At 50.2% G+C, this 25885-nt stretch overlaps 2 protein-coding genes across 2 annotated transcripts; one reads left to right on the forward strand and one right to left on the reverse strand.

The window, feature by feature from the left end:
* Positions 1 to 9544: 9544 nt before the first annotated feature.
* On the reverse strand, positions 9545 to 10789 carry LOC149356398 (dnaJ homolog subfamily B member 4-like). Its single transcript, XM_089576333.1, has one exon. The coding sequence runs from the start codon at positions 10787 to 10789 to the stop codon at positions 9545 to 9547; it is 1245 nt and encodes a 414-aa protein (XP_089432459.1).
* A 10712-nt stretch (positions 10790 to 21501) lies between these two features.
* Positions 21502 to 22710, forward strand: LOC149356399 (uncharacterized). Its single transcript, XM_089577772.1, has one exon. The coding sequence runs from the start codon at positions 21912 to 21914 to the stop codon at positions 22611 to 22613; it is 702 nt and encodes a 233-aa protein (XP_089433898.1). The 5' UTR covers positions 21502 to 21911; the 3' UTR covers positions 22614 to 22710.
* Positions 22711 to 25885: the final 3175 nt, after the last annotated feature.

Genomic DNA, 25885 nt, shown 5'->3' on the forward strand with positions numbered 1-25885 from the left:
AGTTGGAAAGTTCGGCAGAGACACTTGAGACTGTTTACGTGTGAGACGGCGAAATCTGGCCAGCTCGCTTCGTGAACGCATCGTTCGCTGTCCATAGCACACGACCACACACAACCGCTCGGGCGTCAGCTTACTTTGTGGTGAACTAACTGGGCAGAGGGAATCGCATTGCCACGCAGCCGGCAAAGTCTTACCTCTATATGGCTGTTGGAAGCCGCCACCGCGGTGCCGTGCATCCTTTCTGCGCCGCGCGCTGCGGCGTGATGTAGCCCGATGCCATGCCGTTTGGAATTCTGCCTCTTAGCCTTCGTCGCGAAGCATCACTAACTCCGTGACCGCAGTCGCCGCCCTACCGTGGCCCACGCCCCCCTCCCCCACCAGCTGCCGCATCAGATGCCTTGGAATGGCGGACGCTCTGCACGAGGACGCCGTCTTTCATGGGTAACATCGATTGTAATCACACCCCCACACAGACCGGTTTTCGCTCAATGGGGCTGAATGTACGACTGTACGCGAGCAGTTACTCGGGATGAGCAACGTGAGTCTCACGGGTCCCAGCGGTGCCTGTGTTTGCAACAGCCACCTGCCGGGGCAGTGGGACGTCGTTTAATCGCTGCATCACTGCGGCAGGGGTGGAATGAGCTCTCTCCACGATCAATGAGTGTAAAGTAAAGAATGACCTTGTCTATGAACTAAAAACCCAATGCCACTGAAGCGACCCATTAACTCTGTCGCGTCATACCATTAAGGCGGACCTTAACTGTCTCTTTATGTTTTTTTATCTTGTTTGTTCTTACCCAATTTGCAGTATTTATTTGGTCACCTCCTCCGTTGTGCCCCTCGTGCTAGGAAATAAATGCTCAGTTGAAAGTCAGCGCTCCTCTTCGTCATGTCGCTGCCGCTATACATCTCTTCGTGTTGCTTTCGAGATATAGCTTTAGCGCTTCCGCGCCGGTCTTTTACATTGCCTTTCTTTACTTGCGAGAACACGACTGCAGGAAAAATGTGAGCAGAGCATATTGCCTGTAGGCAGTCAGTGCGGGCAACGCGTGAAAGACCAGCGCGATGTATGTGGCCCAAATGCGCTTCTGGCCGCGGTCTGCCAAAACTGCGGTAACGGCGCCCCAAAGGTGCGCGTCCGAAGCCCAGTCGCGTTGGCGACATCGTATCGGACCCTGGAGATTAAAAATCGTTGATTGGTAGAGTCATCAGGTCACGTGACGTGCCACTTTCGACCTCCACGTTCGCGCTCCCATCCACTGTCAGTTCGGACCCTGGAGATTAATAATCGTTGATTGGTCGAGTCATCAGGTCACGTGACGTGCCACTTTCGACCTCCACCTTCGCGCTCCCATCCGCTGTCAGTTCAGACCCTGGAGATTAAAAATCGTTGATTGGTCCAGTCATCAGGTCACGTGACGTGCCACTTTCGACCTCCACCCTCGCGCTCCCATCCACTGTCAGTTCGGACCCTGGAGATTAAAAATCGTTGATTGGTCAAGTCATCAGGTCACGTGACGTGCCACTTTCGACCTCCACCCTCGCGATCCCATCCACTGTCAGTTCGGACCCTGGAGATTAAAAATCGTTGATTGGTCGAGTCATCCGGTCACGTGACGGGCCACTTTCGACCTCCACCCTCGCGCTCCCATCCACTGTCAGTTCGGACCCTGGAGATTAAAAATCGTTGATTGGTCGAGTCATCAGGTCACGTGACGTGCCACTTTCGACCTCCACCCTCGCGCTCCCATCCACTGTCAATTCGGACCCTGGAGATTAAAAATCGTTGATTGGTCGAGTCGTCAGGTCACGTGACGTGCCACTTTCGACCTCCACCCTCGCGCTCCCATCCACTGTCAATTCGGACCCTGGAGATTTGCTGACCATAGGCTGGCTCCAGTAATGTCCAGTACTCCACGTGGAGTCGATGGGCTGGGAGGTAGTGGCGGCCGGGAAACAGTGGGAGGTTTGTATCTTTGTTCGTAAGCCTGTATGCAACTTTTGTGCAGTCGCCTCTATTTGGTTATTTAGAGCGTTAAAAAAAATTTCGATGCGCTTTTCACGGCTCCGATTTCCCGGTGCAGTTCATATTAGTCGCTGCCATGAGCAGTAGCTGATTGACCAGGCTCTTTTCAGTGATCTGCTACAGCATGTCAGCAGTTACTCTGTTATTTATGTGGCTTTTCTCGCCTACTCATAACTTCGGTGTGCGAAGCTTAAATAAACCATGCGGCTCAGAACAGCTGAGACCGGACACAATGAACAATAGCTTGCGCCAAGTGCGACTCAGTATCATCAGCACAGATCGGCAATAAAGAAGAACGATTCAAATGTTAAAGAACAGCGCGTACTATTGGCAGGGGTGAAAATAAAGACAAACGAGGAGGGGCACTGTCCTCGAGTCTGTCAAAAGTACGTGCTTTTGTTTTTTAAATGGTACACCAACTCGCTCCAGCATCAATTCTAATATTAAAACTGCTGATTGTGAGAGATCCGTTGAAGAAGGGCCACGGAATTCTATGAAATAAGAGTGACAGTTAGGGAAGGCCATTGATTTAATGGTGAGCCTCAGGCCAGAAAGGCAGAAATGAGGGCACTTGCCCATCTCTGGTCCGCACTAAGCGTCAGTGGTAGGCATAGAATGCGAGCTAGGGACGAGTATATCAAAGCTTTTCTTCTCATATCCGTTGATCAAAATGGTGACCATTCGTATGTCGCTCAAACAGGCACCCTTATATGATGAAGAACTTATAAAAGTGATAATCCTAACCGGCATTGGCCTCGGATGGAAACTAAAAGCCGCAGGGAACACTCAAGCGCCGCCTTAAGTGCCAACTCCAAGGACCCTTCGTGTACGTACGCGCCCAGCGTCGGCGATCTTGGCGTGCGCCGGAACCGGCGTCCAAAGAGTCATCCATCTCCATGACCGTGGTGCTGTCTCGCGCCCCACTCGACACGACGGAAACAATTTCAAGCCATGAAGAAAAGGGGTGGGGGTGCTGAAAGGACGATTTAAACCGCGAAGAAAGTTGGGGGAAACATGAAAGAGCTTTAAACCATGAAGAAAAAAGTCACCGAGAGCCCCAAGGTCCTCCGATCTTTGTAAACCGGACCCCGTTACCGGTGCATGCGCCAGCGCCCGTGCGCCGGCGCCGATGTCTAGCACGGACAGATATCGGCGCCTCGCCGAGGTTCGCTGCCGTCTCGTGCAGTGCCCATGCGCAGAGCGGTTCTGGCGTACGCTGAGAGTGCCGACGCTGGGCGCGTACGCCCAGGAACGGCCCTTGGAGTTGGCGCTTTAAGGGTACGACGCGATAGCATATTCGGTTAGCTGCCACATATACAGAAGGTCATTCTCTACATCCATAGATCCCTAGGAGACCTCATACCGCTCCTGGAGCAGTGGTGGAGCGCTTACGCGATGCGCCGCTGCCCAGAGAGAGAGAAAGAGAAAAAGGTTTAATGTGTAGAATGGTTGGCTGGGCCCTCACTCCAGGAGCCCATTGGCTCTAGCACTGATCACCAGAGGAAGCTGTGTGTGCTGGACAGCGCCGCCTCCCAGTCTTCAGTTGTTGGGCTATTGATTCTTGGTATAGCTTGGTTTTCTGGAATGCCCGTACCATATAGTTTAAGTTAGTGACTTCAACTCAGTACGCGCAATGTGGATGGAGCGAATTCAGAAAGATATACCTGAATTTGCAGGTTCATGTAAGCATTCGATTCCAATTTCCTTAGTATGACCCACTTGAGTTCCCCTTCACGTAGTGACCTGAGGAACACTTGATGATGAAATTGGGTTTCTTGATAGATTGATGTTTCGGCCTCGCAAACATTCATATCACTCGACCGCACGAAAAGTAGGTTAGCTATTTATTTACACATAAACAATCAAGAAGAAACGAGGCCATTCAGAAGGCCGCTGCGGACCCTCCGGAGTGGCTCTCAAAACTAGAGCCGCTCTGTACATTGCCTGAATTTTAATTAGATGAAGCCAGATTCATGCTGGCTGACCACGAGTCGTATGTACATAGCGTTTATTGTGTTTTGTTGATTGTTTGGTTTGTCCAATTTTCTGTGTAAAATCCAGGCAATAAAGAAAAAGAAGAAGAAACGAGGAACGAGCAAGGAGAAAACTATTTGCAGCATGACAACCGGTGGTTAGACGAAATCGGCGCCCGCTTAATACAGACAGAGCACTTAGATTTAAGGGCAGAGACAGCAACCAATAATCAATCAGGCGACACTTCTTACCAATCGATGGTTAGGGAAAGGAAAGTAATGTTTCCGCCATCTAATCAAAGACTGGGGAAAGGATATCAGCTAACCAAATACTTGGGAAAGGAGGGGTTCCGAGCACACATACAAACAGCACTGGATTCACTGCATTCCGACCCTCTGCCTTCCTCTACGTTTCCTTTTCCGCGCACGTGCTTACGAGACACACGTATGCCTCGGCAACAATCACTCAAGCTTATTTATAAAAAAGAAGAAAGCTGTAGCTGAGGGGTCAAGCGTCAAGCGCCCAGCGGCAACTACGTCCTGACCAGGGGCGTCTTCTGAGTACCCAAAGCTCAAACGACCCATTGGCGCCTCATCGCGTACCAATCAGCCACCGTACACCTACGTCCTCACAATAACCTATGTATGTACATGAGCAGAGCGAATGACTGCCACGTAGGGAACCGACAAGGCGCAAAAACACATCCATTGGCCACAACAATGAAGACTCACGCATTCAAACACTGAACACTGCACAAAGCTTCGTATGGAAAGAAATTTGTGGTAGGAAGGCAAGACGGAGTCAGAACTGAGCGCTCTGGCGGCGGTGCTGCCGGCAACTAAAGAGCAGCCACCGAGCCTCCGTCGTGCGTCCGCGCTTCCACGAATTTAGTAACCCTTCGTCCGGAGACAGGTGCACATCTCAATGTCGCTACCTCGCGCCGTACACTCTGTGCTGGAGAGTGAATGGCGCTTCAAAAAGTTCAGCGAACTTCAACCCCCCCCCCCAAACGAAGAATGTCACACGGACGCTTGCTGTCCGTGCCGGATTACAGCTCAGCCGCGGTGCCCGAAAACAGAACTACACACACACGCACATGTATGTCCGGCTGTCCAATCTGTTCACCAACACGCACGCATAGCGGTTAGTTCAATCCGCATAAACGCAGCCAGAAACCAATCTGCACATTCTAGAGTTCACCATGTCAGATCGGTGCACCAAACTGGCAGAAATAACTTCTAGCCGCCTACATCTCGAAACAGAACATTATGTTTCTGTTGAGCTTTGTCCACAAGATCGGACCATAATTCGGAATTACCCGGCACAGTGCCGGTTGCAAAAGCTGCCGCCGCTATCGGATCGGTAGAGCTCACCGGCTCCCCGCAAGCTACGAAGATTTCAGCTCCTATCCCGTCTCCTTTCGCCCCTTTGATCTCCACAGTAGCGTTACGCCTCTCATCGGTTACCTCACGTGCAGTTTTAGATCGAGTTTCAGGTAGCGCTAGCTCTTTGTACAGCTGTCCGCTGACATTCCTTTCAAAGAAAATCATGCCGTCAAGCATTTTTTCCTCACAGTTACCTTCATCATCTTGCTTGCTCACTTCTGGTAATGAAACATACTGTTTCTCCACCACGCTGATACCCACAGGATTAGATGCATTATCCAAATCCCCTAGTTCCCTAGCTGCCGCGAAATCCATTGCAGCGATCCCTGTTAGCTCACAATCTACTCGAAAATCTTTTGCAGCTTCCGGTACTGCCGAAGCTGTACTGGGGCCTCAGGTTTGTCTAGAACAGGTAAGTGGGAAATTTTGAAATTCTCTCCAAATTTTGCTTGCTCTGTTTCTTCATGTAGCCGCTCTCTTTTTGGCTGCTCAAGCAGCGAGAGCCTTTCAGGTGTTATCAACTTGCCTACATCTTCAGGCAGATCTGCTGTCCCGGCACATATTGTGAGCACCGGCTGGCTAACCACTTCATCTTTGACAGCTGGCATCGCCTGCAAACAGTGTTCCTGCTATCAGACCCTGCTTCTCCTCGTCGTCGACCCTTACTGCTACCTGCGTGTTAGCGCCAACCGGTTCTGGCACGGTGCTGAACACTTCTTCGCGAGAAATGCACTCATGTACCTCCTCGTGATGCTCTATCTTTGGTTGATCTGGCAGCAAATTCGTCACGGGCGTGTGTAACACGCCTATGCCCTCAGCCATTCCTTCTGGTATTGCACACAGGGTTAGGCCCTGCTGGCTAACTGCTGCAGCTTCCACAGCTGTAGCTATCGGCGCACACGACAGATCAGCTTCTGCTACCTGGAGAACCACATCTTCCCGTTTTATTTCATCGGAGCACTCACCCCAAGAAAGTGACTGAATCGTTTCTCCTCTTAGCGTTATTTCGGTCCCTGAATCCACACAGCGTTCAGAACTCCGCCCTTTGGTATCGAATCGATTCATTCCTTGTCCTCCACCTTGCCTGGTTGACTGATCTTATTAACAATCATCTGTGATTGGGAACCCAGCTTATCAGGCACCAGCATCTCCACATGGGCTACTAGTCTGCACACATCTCTCCTCACAGCGCGAATATTTTGTTCTCCCTTCGAGTTCGGACACTCCATCATTGAATGTCCACATTTCATGCAGTGAAAACATTGAACTGCCACAAATAACATCTCACTATCAGCTTTGGTTCTCTGCTTTAATTTCAACTGCATCTGTGCTAGCTTTATCTTCTCCCGCTCAATTACGTGTTTGAGATTCTCAGTTTCAAGCAGCTTTTCTGCCTCCTCAATTTCCACACGTCGCATCATGCCCTCCCTATCATACCGTAAGGCAGCCAAGTCCGTTTTTTGTGTTATTTCTAGTACGTAAACGCTGCACCAACATGGTGAATTCGGAGAAAGCCTCGCTGGTCGCTGTCTACTGCCATGGTGATCTCCTCGTCCTGAGTGACAACAGCAGGCTCCTTGATGCGGATGAGTTGAGCCCTGGCTCTCTCAGCAACTCGCCGACATGAACTTGCTTGACTTGGTCGCCTGGTTCTTGCTCTGAACCTTTGGATGTGGACGCCTGGTTCCTTTCAGCAGCTTGCTGTCTCGAACCCTCGACGGCTTGTCTTCGCTGAGTTGAGCCTCGGACATCCTCTCGAAATCGACCAGTGCTCTTGAAGCTTCTGGACGTCTTTTCCTCGACGCAGCTTCACGTTTTCTCCTTTAGGACGAACTACTCTGAACCTTGTCCAGCGACTTGTTTCTCTCACCTTCCGTAAAATGCCTCGAGTAGAAAGACGTGTAGATCCTGTCGCGACTGCGCCAGTTTAGTTTCCCCTTTACGTGGCGACCTGAGGAAACACTTGATGATGAAATCGGGTTTCTTGATGGATTGATGTTTCGGCCCCGCAAACATTCACATTACTCGGCAGCAGGAAAAGAAGGTTAGCTATTTATTTACACATAAATAAACAAAAAGAAACGAGAAGGGAGAAAACTATTTACAGCATGATTGAACCGTTGATTAGACGAAATCAGCCCCCGCTTAACCCAGAGATCTGAGATCTAAGCTCTCTGCCTCCGCCCTTGGTGGGGACAGCAAACAATAATCAGTCAGCGACACTTCTCATCAATCGATGGTTAGGGAAAGGAAAGTAAACTTTTCGTCAACTAATCAAAGACTGGGGAAAGGATATCAGCTAACCAAATACATGGGAAAGAAGGGGTTCTGAGCAGGCATACATACAGCACTGGATTCACTGCATTGCGAACCTTTGCCTTCCTTTACGTTTCCTTTTCCGCGCACGTGCATACGGGACGCACGTATGCCTCGACAACAATCACTCAAGATTCTTTATAAAAAAACAAAGCTGTCGCTTAGGTGTGAAGCGCCCAGTGGCACCTACAGCCTAACCATGGGCCTCTTCTGAGGGCCCAAAGCTCAAACGACCCATTGGCGCCGCATCGCGTACCAATCGGCCACCGTACACGTACGTCCTCACAGTAAGCTATGTACAGAGGGCAAAACACATGTCTAGAACGAACGAACTGTTTGTTCCGCAGGTCCTAAAGCCGCTGCGACCAGGAAGGCGAAATATGACGATGAAGTCCTATGAATTTAAAAGCAAAGGCTTACATACAGACAATTTTTAACCAAATGTTATCGCTGGATATCGCGTGATCAGCCTGAAACACGCCCTGAACGTGTTCTAGGCAAGCGTTTTGCCCTTTGTACATGAGCATAGTGAATGACTGCCACGTATGGAAACGAGAAGACGCAAAAAAAAACATGCACAGGCCACAACAATGACGATTGCAGCCATTCAAACACTGAACACTGCACAAAGCTTCGTATGGAAAGAAATATGTGGTAGGAAGGCAAGATGAGACGGAACGAGCGCTCTGGCGGCGGTGCCGCCGGCAACAACAGAGCAGCCACCGAGCCTCTGTAGTGCGTCCGCGGTCCCACGAATTTGGTTACCCTCCAACCGGGGACAGGTGAACATGTCAAAGTTGCTACTTCGCGTCATACACTCTGTGCTGGAGACTGAATGGCGCATCAATAAGTTCAGCGAACGTCACAGACCCCTTGCTTTCTCATTAGATTGTTGCGTGGTTCGGCGTGTATTTTCTTCTTTAAGCTCGAGCGTTGGAGTAAATGCCTATAGGTTAATATAGGTTCTGAATAATTTTGTCCTTCCTAATGGGGGACCCGGGGTAATGGGGCGCGGACAGCAGCGTGAGCGCCTTCGTTTACAACATCCACAGAGTGTCCTCGAGTTCACATGACTATGGAATTAAAGTCTATCTTATTTAGGACTCAGTATTCTGTCTGCGTGTTTATCCATCCTTCCTCTGGCATAGTTACTGCATGCAATTTAGGAGTCTGTATTTCCACAGGAGGCCTTCTGAGAAACCATCGTTAAAGCAATTGCCGCCTCCTCCGCCTTTAGGATTCCCTGGCATCGAATTGATGCTGCATTAACTAATCTCTCTTGCGCATCCGTGCATGCCATGGCTGATATTCTGTTGAACGGTCCTGTCATGTCCACTTAAATTGCTCTTCCAACCAGCCCCATGTTCTAATGGCGTTCGTCCTAGCAATTCTAGTTTTCTTATTTAATTCGGGGTGCATATTGTTCGGAATGGGCTGCACCTCGTTCTTGCTTCTGAGCTGGATTTCGAAGTTCTCTGTGTCCTCCGTAGACAAAATGTATGGGAGGCCTACTCTATCGACTACGTCCCTTTTTGTCCTGCTTCCTGATATCCGTATCATCTGCGATATCGATTGGCATTCTATAACTTCGTCTGCAGTGTTCTGAATGCCCATATATATTATTTTTTCTATTCCTCGTTTACCTGGTTAACAAGCGGTCTTTTATATAATTTGAGTATTATGACGTCCAACTTGTTCTTCGCCTCTTCTTCCATTTCACACATGGTGATGTGTAAGTAATCGTGCTCAAAATAAAAGCCTTTATTAAGTTTATGGTTTCAGTTTCGCTAAGTCCATGCGCAAGGCCCCAGCACCATCTGCAGCATCTCTTATTGGTGATTAGTTAGACGGCCGGAGAGAGCACCCGGAATATGACGATGAGATCGCCACGCCCCTTGGAGTATCCACGGAAAGGCAAGCCCTGACCACCGATGCGTCTCACTGTTCCAGAGCTCACAGGTGCTTTCAAGGGCAGTGAGATCTTACCCGTCGTCAAGGTAGGTATGTCAATCCTCGAGCTCCACCGAGCCTGCCAGGGTGTTAGATATGCGGTGTACTGTATGTCTGCTCCGTCCCTTTTGAACAGGGGGTGCTCCTTTACGCTAATCACGAAGACAATAGCCGGAGGCGAGCCCGTTGACGTCCTTTCTCCGGGGCATTGGAAGACCAGCCTGGTCCCTGAAGGCACTCCAGGCTTCACGTTGAGCTGGACGAGCTTCTCATGACGCTTCACGATGTGGCCGTCCGGTGCTTCGATGTTCCAAGCGATCTTCACCTTCTTCGCGCAGCCGTGGATGAATTCCTCCAGGGTCACGAAAATTTCCCGCTCGACCACAGAAACCTGCTGCTCGCGTTGGTTGCAAATCCCTGTGGCAGAGGACATTGTTGATCGGCGAGAGTAGGCACTATCTGATGAGCCGTTTGCAGTGTGGCCAGACGAAGGCACCGTTGAACGCGTCTGGGAACCGGTTGGTGCGCCGCCGTAGGAGGAGCTGCCGGAGTGGTAGAACATCGCAGACCCACTGCCAAAACGAAAGGTCGCCTGAAACGTTCCACAGTTGTAACCAAAGGTGTGCTGAAAGCTCTCGCCGGCTCGGAACATATGCTTAAAGGTACCTCCAGGACAGAATGTCTGCTCACAAGTACGTCCAGGACCGAACGTCGGCTGGAATTTGCTGCCTGGCCCAAATGTCTGCTGGAACGTGCCGCTAGAACCGAACGCTTGCTGATCGGCGCTGGCAGGATCGCTACGTCGACGGAAGTTGCTGAAGAACTCACCGGATGTCCTTTGGTGGTCACCGCTGAAGTGATGACTGAAGGAGGATGTCTCCGGTCTGAAGTGACTGCCGGTGTTGGAAGAGAATCCGCTCCGGTAGCCCTTGCCGCCTGAGCTGTAGTAGGCCTCGCGCTTTTTCCGGTCAGTCAAGGCACTGTAAGCCTCGTTTATATCCTTGAATTTCTCTTCGGCGTCGGGAGCCTTGTTCTTGTAGGGATGGTATCTGAGCGCCAACCTCCGGAAGGCCCTCTTGATGTCCTCGTCGCCTGCGCTCCTGTCTACTCCGAGCACTTGGTAGTAGTCCTTGACCATGTTCCGCTCTCGTTCAGCGGGCTCAGAGAGACAAGAGGTAAGCAGACAGCGTGAAGAAGCCACGTCTCTTCTTCTTCATGTGCCCCCGTGCGGTTTGTCTTCGTCCTTTGTCGCGCGCCGGACTTCGTCGTCTTCTGCTGAGCTCTAGAGTCAGTCGGCTGTGCTCTGCCATTTAGGAAGAAAAAAACAAGGAGAGAGCGCGCTAAGCCTCTGCAAGCTCTCTCCTCTGACGCCGCTGCCGAGGGCCCTTTTGCGCACTGACTCTTGGGAAATAGGCCCTCCTCCACAGTTACCAGACTGCCAATCAGCGGTGCTTTTTAGTGAACGTCCGTGCTCTGATGAAGCGCAGAAGCGCAGCGCCTGTGTTGCAGCTTTGGCGGAATGCGTACCGAGCTCGAGGTTGTCTGAAGGCTCCGCGTCTCAACACTTCTGTTGAATACACTCTTTCAGTTTTTGGGTGCACTGTAGAGGGTGCAGTGGCTTCCAGAGCGCTCACGCCGGACGGACGTGTTTAACGAGCGCTCCGGCGCGCTGCGCAAGATTCTATTTCTCGGGAAGGCGGACTTCGGCCCGCCCATGGGCCCGCCGTTCTATGCTATTCTCGAGGCACAAGTCGCGCCGAATACGCTCGCGCACATACGCGATTCCGACGTGAAATGCAGCAGTGAAGTATTTCTCTCTCTCGCTGTCGAGAGAGAGTGCGGGCTGCTTTACGTCTGCCCCTGCGCGGGGTCTCCCGGCCACTGCGCACAATCATTTACAAAAAGAAGTAAACTGTATGTACATAGCCGCGCGCACGTAGCGTCCTGTCTCGGACTAATCGCGCGCGCGGCACATTGCACTAGCGGCCGGGGTGGGGCGCCCGGCCGCGTATACCGTCCGATGTAGCAACCACGGAGCGTTCGTGTCACGCGTGCACTACCTGGCGAAGAGCGAGCGGGAAGTCAAGCCTGCCTACTCGATGAACGCACAGAGGCTCCTGTCACGGGTGCGCGCACTGCCGCGCGGCCACAGGAGCGCTTCGAGACTGTCCGGGATGATTCCCAGCGCCCTGTAGGCCGCAAGCATCTCGGGACGCGGCACTGCAGAAGCGGCACAGCGAAGGAGCATGTGCTCCAATGTCTCCACTGCGCCGCAGTCAGCGCACGCGTCGCTCGGGGATGGTGGCCGCTGCGGGGAGCGAGCAGTTTGTGCTCACTACGGAGCCGTCAGTGAACACATGTAGATGGTCGCGCAGTTGCTCGTAGAGCGAGAGAGCGAAACCGAAATCCGGCTAAGAGCTACCGCTGCCTTGTCACGTGAGGGCCTATTTCCCATGATGCTTTCCATTATATTTTTTATGACTAGGCTTCACGATTGTGACGTCATGCTCCCTCCTAGTTTTCTTTCCTCCATGTGCTCTGCTCAGTGCTCTTGCCAAGTACTGTGAGAACCCTCCGGTCACATTTTGGCGGTCGCTGGGTAGCAATCCATGTACGAAGATAGACCGCACGGGGGCGCCAGTAGAGTGTCTAAAATAAGGGTGGCAATATTATAAACGGCACCTTGAGATCTAATGCTAAAATTGCCCTGCTCTGATAGCATCTAAGTTTGTAGATCAATTCTTTTAACTGTAAAAGTACATCTTGAGTCGAAAGGTTTGAACTTAAACCAATCATCGCGTTTGGGAAGAAGCCACTTTCATCTAAATGTATAAATTCTTTTGTATATTACTCTTTCCATCACCATGAAGGTGCACCAATTTAGCAATATTGGCCTCAAATTCTTGATAATGATCTCTATATAGGATTAAGAATAAGCATAATTCCTGCTGTCTTCCATTCCTGAAGAAGTGTTCCTACTGACCAGCATTCGCTAAAGGATTCCGTGATAGATTCCAGCCACTTTTCGTCCAAGTTAGCTAGCGTTTTGATGCTCATACGATATCCGCCAGGGCAGGTATCCCTCCTCCTGTGCACGAAAGCGGCACGCACCTACCAGGTTGAGATCTCCTCGTAGATTCCCTCATTGTCTGTTCCCGTGTATTCTTCCATTTCTAAACCGACACCTTCTGACTCTATGTATCCACTTTTAAGTTCTGCATTTAGCTCACTTTCGTTCCCCTTGAAGTTGTCTACAGGTTTCAAATGATTTGCTTTGTGCTGTTTTGCTCTTTCTTGGTGCATCAGTCATCTCGATATGAACCAAATACCATGAGAGCAATTCTACCACTAAAAGAGTCGCAGATGCTGTGCTAAATTCGAGACACACTGCTCCGGATAATGATGATGATGATGTCCTCGGGCTGAATGGCACATACCCACGGCGGGGGATTGGCCAGGGTGCATAGCGGATACAAACGCACTCATGTACAGGGAATGGAGTATTTTAAAATCTAAAATTTTGGGACGCAGAGCTAGAATTTGTACAAAACAAATAATACGGAGAAAGAAAAGTTGTGAATTCACATTCTAGCAGAGGAATCTACCAGATGAAATTATATAATCGTGAATAGAATCGAACACTCGTTTCGGGGCATATCCCTTGGCGCTTGCCCCGAAGGATAAGAGAATCGGAATAGATAGAGGAAGCCCAAGCCGAGCGAGGGGGATCTCGAAGTAAATTCTACGGAGAGCAGCGAGCCGCCGGCAGGAGAGGAAAAAATGTTCTATAGACTCAATTTCGCCACAAGACTCACAAAGGTTGGATATCGAAAACCCCGATCGGCATAAATAAAGATTTAGCCGCGGTATCCTGCAGCGCAAAAGGGTCATGGACACCTCACATTGCCTCGAACTGCACCTCCGCACACTCCAAGGAAATACCAGGTGTTGAAAATCCGCAGCAGCGAGGAGAGGCTCATGGCTCAAGGTGTGGAAACGCTGGAATCGCTGAAAGCGTGCTAGAGTCAAGTGAACAGTATTTGGGACGAAAGGGACAATAGAACCATCAAGAGCAGACTTTGCTAAAAAATCAGCCCTCTCATTAGAAACAATGCCACAGTGCCCAGGGACCCAGTGAAAACGTACTTCTGAAACATGTGGAGGAATAAAAAATTGAAGGGAACGGCTCATAGGAGTATCACTCGAGGTTTCGAGCGCTGCCAAAACAGAAAGGTTGTCTGAGAGTATAATAACCCGAGTGATACTGCAGGGAATCCTTATTAAGGCCTACTCAATGGCCAGAAACTCAGCTACAAAAATAGGGGTATAGTCAGGGGCCCGAAATGAGTAGCTCCAATCAAGAGCCCTTGAGCAAATACCAATGCTCCGTAAGCTCTGCTTTCTTTTCTTTAGTTTCTTGTTCGGCTTCTGCCTCCTCTGCCTCTTTGTCAGACCTCTCCTCGCTTCCCACAGATGCAATCAATGCTGGACAATGGCCTTAATCTTTTTGGTTTGAGTTTCCATTTCTTAAAAAACCGTTTTTGCCTCCCATGCGTTAAAATATTGAATTCCGTGCTCTTCCTTTCCGCCCATGCACTACCTAAGTTTACCCCAATTTCTAATTCTCACTGCCTCACTCCTAGTGCCGCCCTTGCTACACTCCACCGCAGTCTACAGAATAAAGCGATAACTTTCTAAGCGATCGCAGCCGAGAAGTATTCAGTGGAGAACTTGGGAAGCGCCGCTGGCCAGCTTTCATGGCTTTCGTTCGAAGAAGAAAGCGAACGACAATGCAATCCCCCGCGTGGGTATGTGCCATTTTCATATGGTGAAGAAGAAGAAGATGACGATTGCCAATGCATGCGCGCAATCTGCGCGAGCCAAGCTCAGAAACGGGCGCAGAGCTTCCCCGGACGCGTATTCGCCAACTGCAGCCTGTACAGCCACAAGGCTTGAAACCACGGTGAATTGATCAGGTTGACTGAAGATTGTCACAACGGCTTACCTAAAAGGGATAATAAATCCTCTTAAACGGCGTTATATGCCACTAAGCATCACGATTTGCGACCTAAAAGGGAAAACATGGTAAAAAATGAAATTAAAAAAACAATAAAATTACAGTACAGAGAGCGGAGTCGAACGGCCGACCTTCCATACTCAACACGTGCCTCTAATCCACTGCGCCATATCGGCGATGTCAAGCCGTCGTTCTGAATGAATATTTATAACCAGCCTTAATGTGGCTGCTACCTGCCGGTAGGCGGCGCTGTCATCGCTGGCTGTACCGGCTGCATTTGGCGAACACGCTCCCCGGACAGAGGACTGGCGACCGGTGCCGAAAGAAGCACCATCGAAGATGTGGTCGCCCAGGTGGAAGGGCGAAAATCGTTCTGTGGAAGATGGCCTCCGAGAGGCCGCGGACGATGGAGTTCCGCAGGCGTCCCCTGACGAGACGGAGCTGCGACGAGAGCCCCCGTCTAGTGAGGACGAGCCCGGAACGCCCGAAACTTCCGCGCAGGGCGGCGTGTTCCAATCGATCAAAACGGACACGGTTAGCTTGTGGCGGGCCTTCGCTGTTTTCGCCGTCCTGCTTGAGATCGCAGCCACTGGTTACATTGTCGCCATGCGGCTGAACTTCATCGCCCGGCGTTTGTCAGCGGCCGGCCTCTCCTCATTGCTGTCACCGCGATGTCCGGCCTCCCATGTAACCAAATGGGCAGCGACGCGGGTGTAACTGCCAGGCTGCCTCAGCGGTGCCGGACCAGGCGGAATGCTCTGAAGTCTCGGGGTCCTAGCCGCCCTCGCTGCTACGGGGCGGTTTACTGGTGGCAAATTCTCGTCGTTTGTGCCAAGGACTCGAACCGCTACGCTAAAGTAGTTCAGTGAAATTACGCTCAAAATAAACGTTTGCCACGAAAGGAAAAACTTGATCATAGAAGGCATGACCTTCAAGCTATATATCGCAACAATGCCCCTCAAAGGCCGGCAGCAATCAAACGCGTTGTTTGCGATTCTGGCTATGTTCTAATCAAGCTATTGCGTATTTCCTAGAGCAGATGTGAGGCAGTTTTTGAATGCGCTGTGAAATGCGCAAATTAAGAGTACTCGGCGTCAAGATAACGTGCTTCACACTGTAGAAGTCTGATATTATTGTTGCTGAAACAAAAAGAGATGTGACTACCCGTCGTCGCGCGCTGGTTGCCTGAAACAATGCTGGCCATATACCAAACAAATGGCCCCAGGTTGCTAGGGTCCTTATGAAACTATTTTCGCAGCTTTCAGTTCTGAGTCTTTATTTGCATAAAAGTAATAAAGCTGAAAAAAGTGCCCAGGTCATCATAGAACGAGATGCGACATACCTGCCTTAGTTTTAGTTGTATATTTTGGTTTTACATCAATCGCTTTCTCATTGTGTGTTTAAATTTGATTTCGCTCTTGCGTTTTGTGGCCAGCACTTGACTGGTCCCTAGCGGAAAAGCTTTCACTCGTCATCTTGAAGTCTCGGAGGAAATTCGCGCCAGCTGCAGCCGTGGGTAGCAAGGCGTGGGGGCAGCTATAGCCGATTGGATAAGGGTGTAAAGATGAAGAGCGATAAACGTGGTTGTGGACATATTCAGATGCAAGAAAAAAAGGCGACGCATGAAGACGCCGGAGGAAGGTGCAGTGCAGCAAACAGTTCATCAATGACTAAGCCTGTTCTTGGACAGATTCCGAAGCTGAAGGGCATGCACGACGAGGTTAACAGTAAAGCAAAAAAGAAGAGCGCCAAAGTCAGTCAAAGAATCCAGTAGATACAGCGAGGCGTCAAGCGGAATAGCTCCAGCGAAGACATTAAACTGGGTGCGGAAACTAATGAAGAGCGAGAAACGCGAAGGGCGAAACGAACAGGCGAATGGTGAAGTCGCCGGAGGAACGCGCAGTCGAGGAGCGCGAACAAGAAGCTTCAGAGAGCACCGAGAAGAGAGAACGACGACTCCATTCGCCGCCAGAAGCTCCGGCGGCTTATTACGAGGGGAATACGAGGAACGACTGCGCGAACATTTGGTTGTAACTCGAATACTGGAGGGGGCCGGGGCAGCGTGGCGATAACGGGAAGGAAATGGCGCCCCAGTTGTCGTCGTCAGTAGTTGTTGGTGCGTATCTTCTCAGCTGATTGTTGATATTTCTTCATTTGTTGATTGCGCCGGTCACATATATTTCCGCGGGACAAGCAGTAAACTTGAATTCAAAGTCAGGGCACGTCCTTGTGTGTCTTAAATTTGTTCCCGTCTCAATTCACGCAGTTTCTACCCAATTGTTTTGACATCGTGTTTAAACACCAAAGTAGGTTTCTGTGAGTCGGATCTGGCACTCTGTGAGATAACCACTGACCCACCTTTATAAAATGGAAGGAAACCTGTGACAGCAATGTTTCGCTTGGCCCAATAAAATCAACACTTCAGAGTGCCATGACCAATACCATCGGTCAGCTCTGAGCTCGAGGGCGCCGCTCGAGCTCAGAGTGAACTGCTGGGCGAGGACGTTCCGTTCAGGGCGCTGTCGGCACGCGCCATATGGAACCTCCGAAAACCGGCTTGCCTGCGTAGCAAATCGCCTTTGGCATGGTGTACTACCCTCTTTTTGGGCAGAAAAAAAAAGTTGGAGGCTTATCAAGGTTAAGCCCCAGTGGATGCGAACCAGCCTTCGTTTTGCATTCTTATTATTAACGTCCTTAGCGTTTGGAGGCATCTTGACCGCATACACGCCCGGCGCAATGACGCTGGCGCTGTTGCGGGCACAGAGATTGACGCGACGGCGGGCGCGCGCCGCTTCATCCCTGGCGTGACGTCACATATGACGTGATGCAGCGATGGTGGCGCCGCCGCCGCGTCGCGCGCGACGGCGCGAACCAAAGCGTGGAGGCCTCCACCCGGCGACGCCCGACGGCGCGATATGAGGCCCCATCTGCAGCCGGTGTGACGTCATCACGTGACGTCACATCATGTGATCTCACTTCAAGGTCAATGGTGGCCACCGCCGGGCGTCGCGCGAAGGCCCCAAACCTACGTTAATATGCTTCGCATAAAACACGCAGCTCTTAGACTGCTGGAGCCAGAGTAATCGCGCGCATCTTTTCTTTACAATCCTGCAGTCGCAATAAACGCATTAAACGCAGCTCTGCCAGGACCCTGCTTGACAGGCGCAGCACACCTGCCGCACTCGACGATGGGACGAAGCGCAGCTGGGCCAAGCTACTCCTCGCCAGGAGTGTGCATGGTATACCGCTTGCGACAGGCCTGCAGTGTTCCAGCCAACTTGCGTTGTACGATGAGTCATGCCGTTAAGGTAGACGGGTTTGTGCGCAGTGGTCAAGCTTACATTTAGGTTTTTTTTAGAGAATCGGCAGTTTTCACCTAATCATCGCATGCCACGCTGTGGCGGTGCAGCAGATTAATGCAACAAGGATCGGCACGCGGATTCACTTCATTCGCTCCGTTGCTAGGGTGGCTCACTGGCACATTCAAGCGTTCTAGACAGAATTTTACTGCAAAACTCGTTAACGCGCTAACGAGAAAGAAGAACCGTTAAGTGTATTTCAGTCATTTTCTGGTTTAAGGAATACAGAGGCAGCTTCAGAACATGAAGTTTCCACGTTGTGCAAAACGCTTTCATTGCCATTATAGCGCAGTGATTGGGAGGCGCCACGCTTATAGTAAAAACTTGCTTGCCGACACTAGAAAGGCTGATGTTAATATGAGGCATGCACTATTCGTTGATAAAAACCCCTTAGCACGCGTGTCTCAAAGATAGATTTCAATCGCGAAAAGTGTCGTGCATGACTGCCTCTGTAAGGACAGGTGTTATTACGGCCCTTCTGTATGGAGATATGGGGCTTGATTATCCATGGAGAGGGTGGTATAATTATTTCATTCTGGTTCCATTTAATTATGATTCACTTTGTAGCTCCTTACTGCCCCGTTCTCTCGCTGTCACTGGAATCAGGCCAGTCAGCCGGATGGAGAGTCATATTTGAATGAAAAGAAATTGATCACAGCTTCCTGCCAATTAAGATGGCCGTGGTATTTATTTCATGTGTTCCATCCGCTGGTTATCAATAAACGAGCCATGTGTGGTGAAAAGAAAAAGAAAAGCTACATTGTCCTCGCTGTCCGTCTAGACAAAGAATTAGAAATCTGCATTCACGTTTAACTTATAACACGATTAATGAAATTTGAAGTACGAACGCACAGAAGGGCAGTTTTAACTGCGAAACTCAAGGACAGCCACTGGCAAGCTTGCTTGTTTTCTGCGCACGCAAACAGCATGACAGTCACCGGGCCTCTCTTGGCTGTAGAGCTAATTGCGAAATATGACCTTCTACTTTTTTCATTCTTGCGTTACATAAAAGCTTTCATCGCTGATGTCCCTGGTTTCAGATTGTCTTCAAACCACTTGGTGTCGACCGCTTACCGCTCCGCTGTCACGCCGGACGTTTCAAACGCCCAGCAGTTATTTCTTCCTTGCCTTGTTTGTTACATAAATTAAAGACTGCTTCGCTTACACAAGGTTGCCACCATCGAGAAACAAGCGCGAATTTATCGTGAAATTTTTAATCAAGCAGGATTCCTCTGCTTACCGCTGTAGCCGACCTCCTTAGTGCCACAAATGGGATTAATTCAGGCCGCTGCTCTAATATCTGGAAAATGGAAATAAAATGCATTTATCTTCCGGCCTCGCGTCACTGATTTGGTTCATGTGGGCGCATCGTCTATTCCACCAGTTGGGGATCCGGACGTGACTCGAACGCTCAACTTTCCGGCGGTTGCACGATGTAATTCGTTCATCGACATGATATGACCGCCACTTCATAGTCGACCACGATGATTGGTTTGGCTTATTGGGGTTGAACGTCCCAAAGCGACTCAGGTTATGAGGGACGCCATAGTGAAAGGCTCCGGAAATTTCGACCACCTGGGGTTCTTTACCATGCACCGACATCGCACAGTACACGGGCCTCTAGAATTTCGCCTCCATCGAAATTCAGCCGCCGCGGCCGGGATCGAACCCGCGCCTTTCGGGCCAGCAGCAGGGCGCCGTATCCCCTGAGCCACCGCGGTGGTACGCGGACCACGATGACTAGCACCCGACCGGCTCAACATGGCCGGCGCCGAATTGGAGCATAGGTTGGAGCAAGAAACTGTGCTGGCATCTTCAAAGCATTGAGCGTCTCCCTACCCCATGGTGCCCGAGAGGTCCGACTGGCTGCCCTGCCAAGACCTGTCACCGTTCCCGACCGCTGTTCCCGACTGCTATCGCAGATTTTACGGCACCACTCATAGTACGACCATAATTTCGAAAATTTACCTCGTAGGGCCTACTTGTCCAGCCTTCGGGGATACCAAAAGCTACGATCCGTTAACGCGTGAATTTGGGCCCGTTGGTTATCCATGCAAACAGCTAGCGCAATAAACGGGACGACAGAAAGGCAACACAACACGAGCGCTGCTAACAAGAAGGCTTTATTGCAACGAGGAAATATATATGAAGATTGCATACATATTGTAACGTGGCGGCCAGGCGAAGAATGAGGCGTGGTGAACGATGGATAAGAGATGATTAATGGCCGGTGGCCTAGCGCGAGCGCTCCATCCCGCGCCACTGCCAGCTTCGTCTTCTTCGTAACAATATAAAGAAACAGAACACAAGGAACCACAATCGCGGCAGTGAAAAGTTGAATGCTATCAATGGCTGTTAACTTTTGAACTCATAGCAGTTAACTTTTCTCTGCCGCCATTGAGGTTCGTTGTTTTCTGTTTGTTTATGTGTATGCAACCTTTGTATATGTTGCCTCGTTACAATAAGGGTTGTTGTTAGTTGCACTCATCCAGCAGGCGAGGGGAGAGCATAGTCCGCTTGCCTCGGACTTGTTATTTCGGTGATATTGTCTTGAACCAACATATCCGTATCAGTTTTTTTTAAACTCTTGCTTATGTTGCTTCCAAAAAGAGTATAAAAATTCCCTTGGGCTTCTTCATGCGCTGTAATGTTATTACTGGCCATCCTTGGGTGATGAAGTTGAATCCCACGAAAGCTAACAGTACCCTCGTATTTTGATTTCCAGAAGGTAAGTTTGCGGCTACGTTGTCTACGGCTAAAACTGTTTATGGACGAAGATGAGAGAAACAAAATAAAATCGAGAGTGATTTTTTTTCAGAACCCTCTTTAGTGCCCCTCTAACAGGTGCGCTCTAAAATATGGCTAAATATGGGAACAGTCCTGTAAAACAATCGGCGTTAGCCGGCGGATGGGCTTCGCCGCCTGATTTGCGCTTAACTTTGGATGTTCGGTCCCTTGGCCTTTCGCCGGCGCCGCTGATCCCAGGTCCGGCTTCGCCGCCGACCGGCTTCTCGCTGGGCGAAGAGCACAGCTGCGCTTTGTCGACGACGAGCCTCGCCAGCACAAGCTAGACAAGCGTCTTTTCCAGTTATTTTTTAACGTCTTTATTTCTGCATTTAGTAGGCCGATACCTTGCGACAGAACTAAGGTGCTTCATGGAGGTTGGGGTGGGGGAGTGGTTAAGGGTGGGGGTGAGAGTAGGGGTGAAGGTCGGAATGCGGGTGGGGGACCGGTGTCCGCTTCTTCCTCGAGGTAGTGTCGTCCCGAGGTCGGCTCCGCGAAGTAATGGCCTGGGCCTTCCTTGACAAACTATAGGCCTATATCATTAACTAACACATGTTGCAAATTACTGGAGCACATTATTTCATCAGCTATTATAAATTACCTGGACCGACAAGACTTTCTTCGTTAACCAGCATGGATTTTTGCGCGGTAAATCTTGCGAAACACAGCTCTATGAATTAATTACCGATGTTCATCATGCCGTCCACTCTTTGTGCCAAATAGATGCGATATTTATCGACTTCAGAAAGGCCTTTGATAAGGTTCCACATCAGCGCCTCATTAGAAAACTTGCATGCTTAAATATAAACACGAAGGTTGTCAAGTGGATATCTAATTTTCTATCAAACCGCACCCAGTCCGTTTTCGTTAATGACCATTCATCTCCACTTGCCTCCGTGAAATCTGGAGTGCCACAGGGTTCTGTGCTCGGACCAATATTGTTTTTAGTCTACATAAATGACATCAGTAATAACCTGTGCTCTACAGTCCGTTTATTTGCAGATGATTGCGTGGTATATAGACAAATCAATAACCCTACGGATGCTTATTGTTTACAAGGGGACCTCATAAATCTCGGTAATTGGTGCAGAGACTGGCAAATGGAGATTAATGTGTCAAAAACGAAAGCCATCACGTTCACGACGATCAAGCCGAAGTCCTATACTTATAGTATAAACGATGCCCAGCTGGAATCAGTGTCCAACATAAAGTATTTAGGCGTTCATTTATCATCCAACCTGTCATGGAACCTTCATATAGATATGACGGTCAGCAAGGCATCCAAACCGCTTGGCTTCATTAGGCGCAACTTGCATCTGGCCAACTCGTCTACAAAACTTACGGCATACACTGCATTAATCCGCTCAAAACTCGAATACGCGTCGCTTATATGGAATCCACATCAGACCTATCTAATAAATAAAGTTGAATCTCTTCAAAACAAAGCTGCCCGGTTCATCGTAAAGAACTACTCACGCACAGCAAGCGTATCTGAAATGAAAAAGTCCCTTAACTTATCTCTGCTCGAGAAACGCAGGTTGCTTCAGCTCATGTCCTTCTTTCACAAACTTTACCATAGTCATTCACCATTTTCTGCGCTACACGTAGTACCAGCTAACCAAGTATTTCCGCGACTGGATGACCAACACAAAGTACAGCCCATTTTCGCCCGCACAAATCTGTTTTTTCAGTCACCGCTTCTTGTTGCCATTCGCAACTGGAATCAGCTCCCGGAAAACGTGGCGTCCATCACTGACCACGTCACATTTGTCGACAATCTGAAGTGCTTCCTGGGGCTGTGAATGTTGTATGAGCCGCATACATCTACCTGTTTGCTTCATGTTCGAATTTTGTGTGCACTCGCCTGTTTGTGTATTTTCTCCGTATTCTAAACTTTTATTGTACCCCCCCCCCCCCCCCTATGTAATGCCCACACGGGCCTTTAGGGTAACTGAATAAAAAGTAAGAAAGAAAAGTTCGCCAGAGCCGGAGTGCGACTGATGGCCCGATGTGCGATGGCGGATCGACCCATTCCTGCAGGGTTCCAAGTGGAAGCCCGCCCAGGGACTTGACTGCTCCCTACAGTACTGCGTAAAAGGTAGGGTAGCTCCACAGGAGATGTTCGGCCGTACCTCGGGCAGGGCATGTCGGGCACTGAGGAGTCGGATATAAGCGCGGGTTTATGAGGTGCAACTTCGCTGGTGACAGAAGCTGGCCGGTCTGGTCTCGGCAGAGGAGCACTGCCTCCACTTGCCGAAATGCGCTATGTGGACGGCGATATAGTTGCTCAGGGTTGGCCAAGTGCTGAAGTATGCTGCGACGATAGCGTTGTGCGCGATGCCATGTCTCCGCCCCGTCCATACGGGGCGACGACGGGTGCGCAACTTCATCAGGGGGCCAAGAAGCGGAAACGAATGTGGATCCAGGCAAAGGTGCGGAAAGAGCTGCTGCGCGCGCTGCCTGCTGTGCCTTCTCGTTTGCAGTGATTCCTTCGTGTGCAGGAATCCATTTGATAATGACAGTGTAGCCCTCCTCTCGCAGGCGACGGGCTTGTGTTCGAATAGTGTTAAGAACGGCATAGTCAGCTCCCCCTGCGCGGCAGGCAGTGTACGCTGCTTGTGAATCTGTGTAAACATGGCAGGTACAAGGAGCCGGATCTTGTCTTCCTACTATTCGAGTAATGGCAAGTCGTATGGTAATGAGTTCGAGATTGGTAACGGTGTGTTCCTCAGAAAGCCGTTGAACTACAGAGGTTTCTGACACAGAGTCGTGACAAGCTATTGCGGCGCAGTGTTGAAACTGAGCGGCGTCTGTGTATAGTTGGATGGTTTGTTTGTTGTTGTTTGTTGATGGGGTTTAACGTCCCAAAGCAACTAAGGCTATGAGAGACGCATAGCTGGATGGCTCCTTCCTCGGCTAGCTTGTATGATGTCTTCTCGTGTAGTTTGGCGGCAGCTTTGCGCCTTTGAGGATTAGCCGAACTCATATTCTTTGGTAATGCCATACCATCTACTAAGTCGATCAGTTCCCATGGTGGGGCAGCGGATGAAAGTGGCTCTAAATTGTCAACGTTGTAGCCTAATGCCCGCAAGATCTGTCGGCCAGCCACCGTTGTGGAGAGACGGACTCGCTGGGCTAGCGATCGGTGCTCTGGCAGATCCTGCAGGGCATTGATTTTGCTGCATGCGTGTAGGTTCACTACTGGGCAGTACTGCGGCAGACCAGTAACCAGGCGCATCGCCTTGCGATTGATTCGCTCAAGCTGAAGGCATTGGATTGCGTTAAGCCGCGTGTACGAATATGCGTACAGGATTTTTGATGTTATGAATGCCAAGGTAATCTGACGGAGCCCCGCCTCCTTGATTCCCCATCCACGCGCACAAACGCGGCACATAAGGTGTAACGCCTGATGACAGCTATGCATCGTGTTATGAAGCCAGCTTTTGGCTCCTCCATCCTCGTCAGTAAGCATGCCGAGTGTACGGATTGTTTGTTTCCGGCAGATAACTGAGTGCCCTAAATGAAGAGAGATAAGTCTGCGTTCGGCCTCGGCTCGTACCCGCGAACCGTTTAAGACAACCACATACTCTGTTTTTTTCCGGAGAGGTTTCCATTCCACACTTCTAGATGTATTCATGGACGGCATTAAGGCCTGTTTGTAGGGTTAGTTCTTGCTCTGCAGGGGAACCTGAATTAGTCCACAACGTTATGTCGTCCGCATACACGGCAAAATTAAGACCGGGTATCGACGACAGCATTGGCGGGTGACCTGACATAACAATGTTAAAAAGAGCCGGTGCTATGGCAGCGCCTTGGGGGACACCTGTGTGGTTATGTTGCCATTCACCTTGAGTATCTCCAACCATTACTGAGAAAGTTCTTTCTGCAAGACAGGCTTTCACGGAGCGGTAGAGGTTGCCGCCTATCCCCACTTCCTGGAGCTGCCAAAGTATGGTCGAGTGGGGCACGGAATCAAACGCCTTTTTGACGTCTACCCCAACAACCACTCGCAGCTGTGCGCTGCTAGGGTATGAGAGAACGTCGTTATGAAGCCTTCTGAGAATGTCTTGGGCACAGAGCCCTCGACGGAAACCTACTTGCATAGGAGACAGGACGTTGTACTTGTCTAAGTACCATTCAAGTCTTCTTAGAGCCATACGTTCCATGACCTTACAAAGGTTGGACGTAAGCGATATCGGTAGTATTCGACTTGGCTTGCCAGGTTTTGGAATTGGTATTACCACTTACTTCTTGCAGGCAAGAGGAAGATCGCCGTTGGCCCAGTATTTGTTCATCTCTTTCAACACGGCAACTTTATGTGACTTGGGAAGGTTCAGAAGTGCTGAGTAGCGTATATCATCCGGCCCTGGGGCGCTATTGGAATTGGAGTCATACACAGCTGCCTCCAGTTCGTCTAATGTGAAGGGAACGTCGTAATCGTTTGATGTAGTTGATAGGGGGTTCGCAGGCAAGCAATCTGCATTTTCAGGTTGAGGAAAAAATACCTTCCCTGCTTGTATAGCTAAGTTCGCCGGTGAGGCATCCAATTTCAAGGCCATGGATTGGGCAGGGGAAATTGGCTTCTTGCGTCCATGGATAGCTCGAAATATGTGCCAGGCTTTCGATAAGTTAGCTGCTCCATTGAGTGAGTGGCACAGCAGCTGCCAGTCTTGGAGAGCGAGGAGCAGAGTATACTTCTCAACTTCTTGACTGATACGAGTGAGAGCTCGCCTCCGATGGGGTGTCCGTCCTGATCGGCGGTACGCCTTGAGAGCACTAAGCCTATGATTCCACAGACTCAAAAGGTGGGAGTCCGGTTTTGGGGCTTCAAAGTTGACTGAAAGCTTCGTTGTAGCTTTCTTCTTGGCATCGTTGATCTGAGTAATTAGCTCGTCTAATCCTGTGGGCACGTTCACCGTACCGAGCATCCTACGAAAATCGTCCCATGAGACGTGCTCCTCTATTCGACGGCGTTGTTGCCGCTGTAATGACTTTCGCCCTCGAGGGCCCCATGAGACCACCACGGGATAATGATCACTGCCCATGACATCATCAGCCCGCGACCATAGGATCT

The sequence above is a fragment of the Amblyomma mixtum genome, chromosome 3, assembly GCF_055824585.1.
Source record: "Amblyomma mixtum isolate Tamu chromosome 3, ASM5582458v1, whole genome shotgun sequence".
NCBI lineage: Eukaryota > Metazoa > Arthropoda > Arachnida > Ixodida > Ixodidae > Amblyomma > Amblyomma mixtum.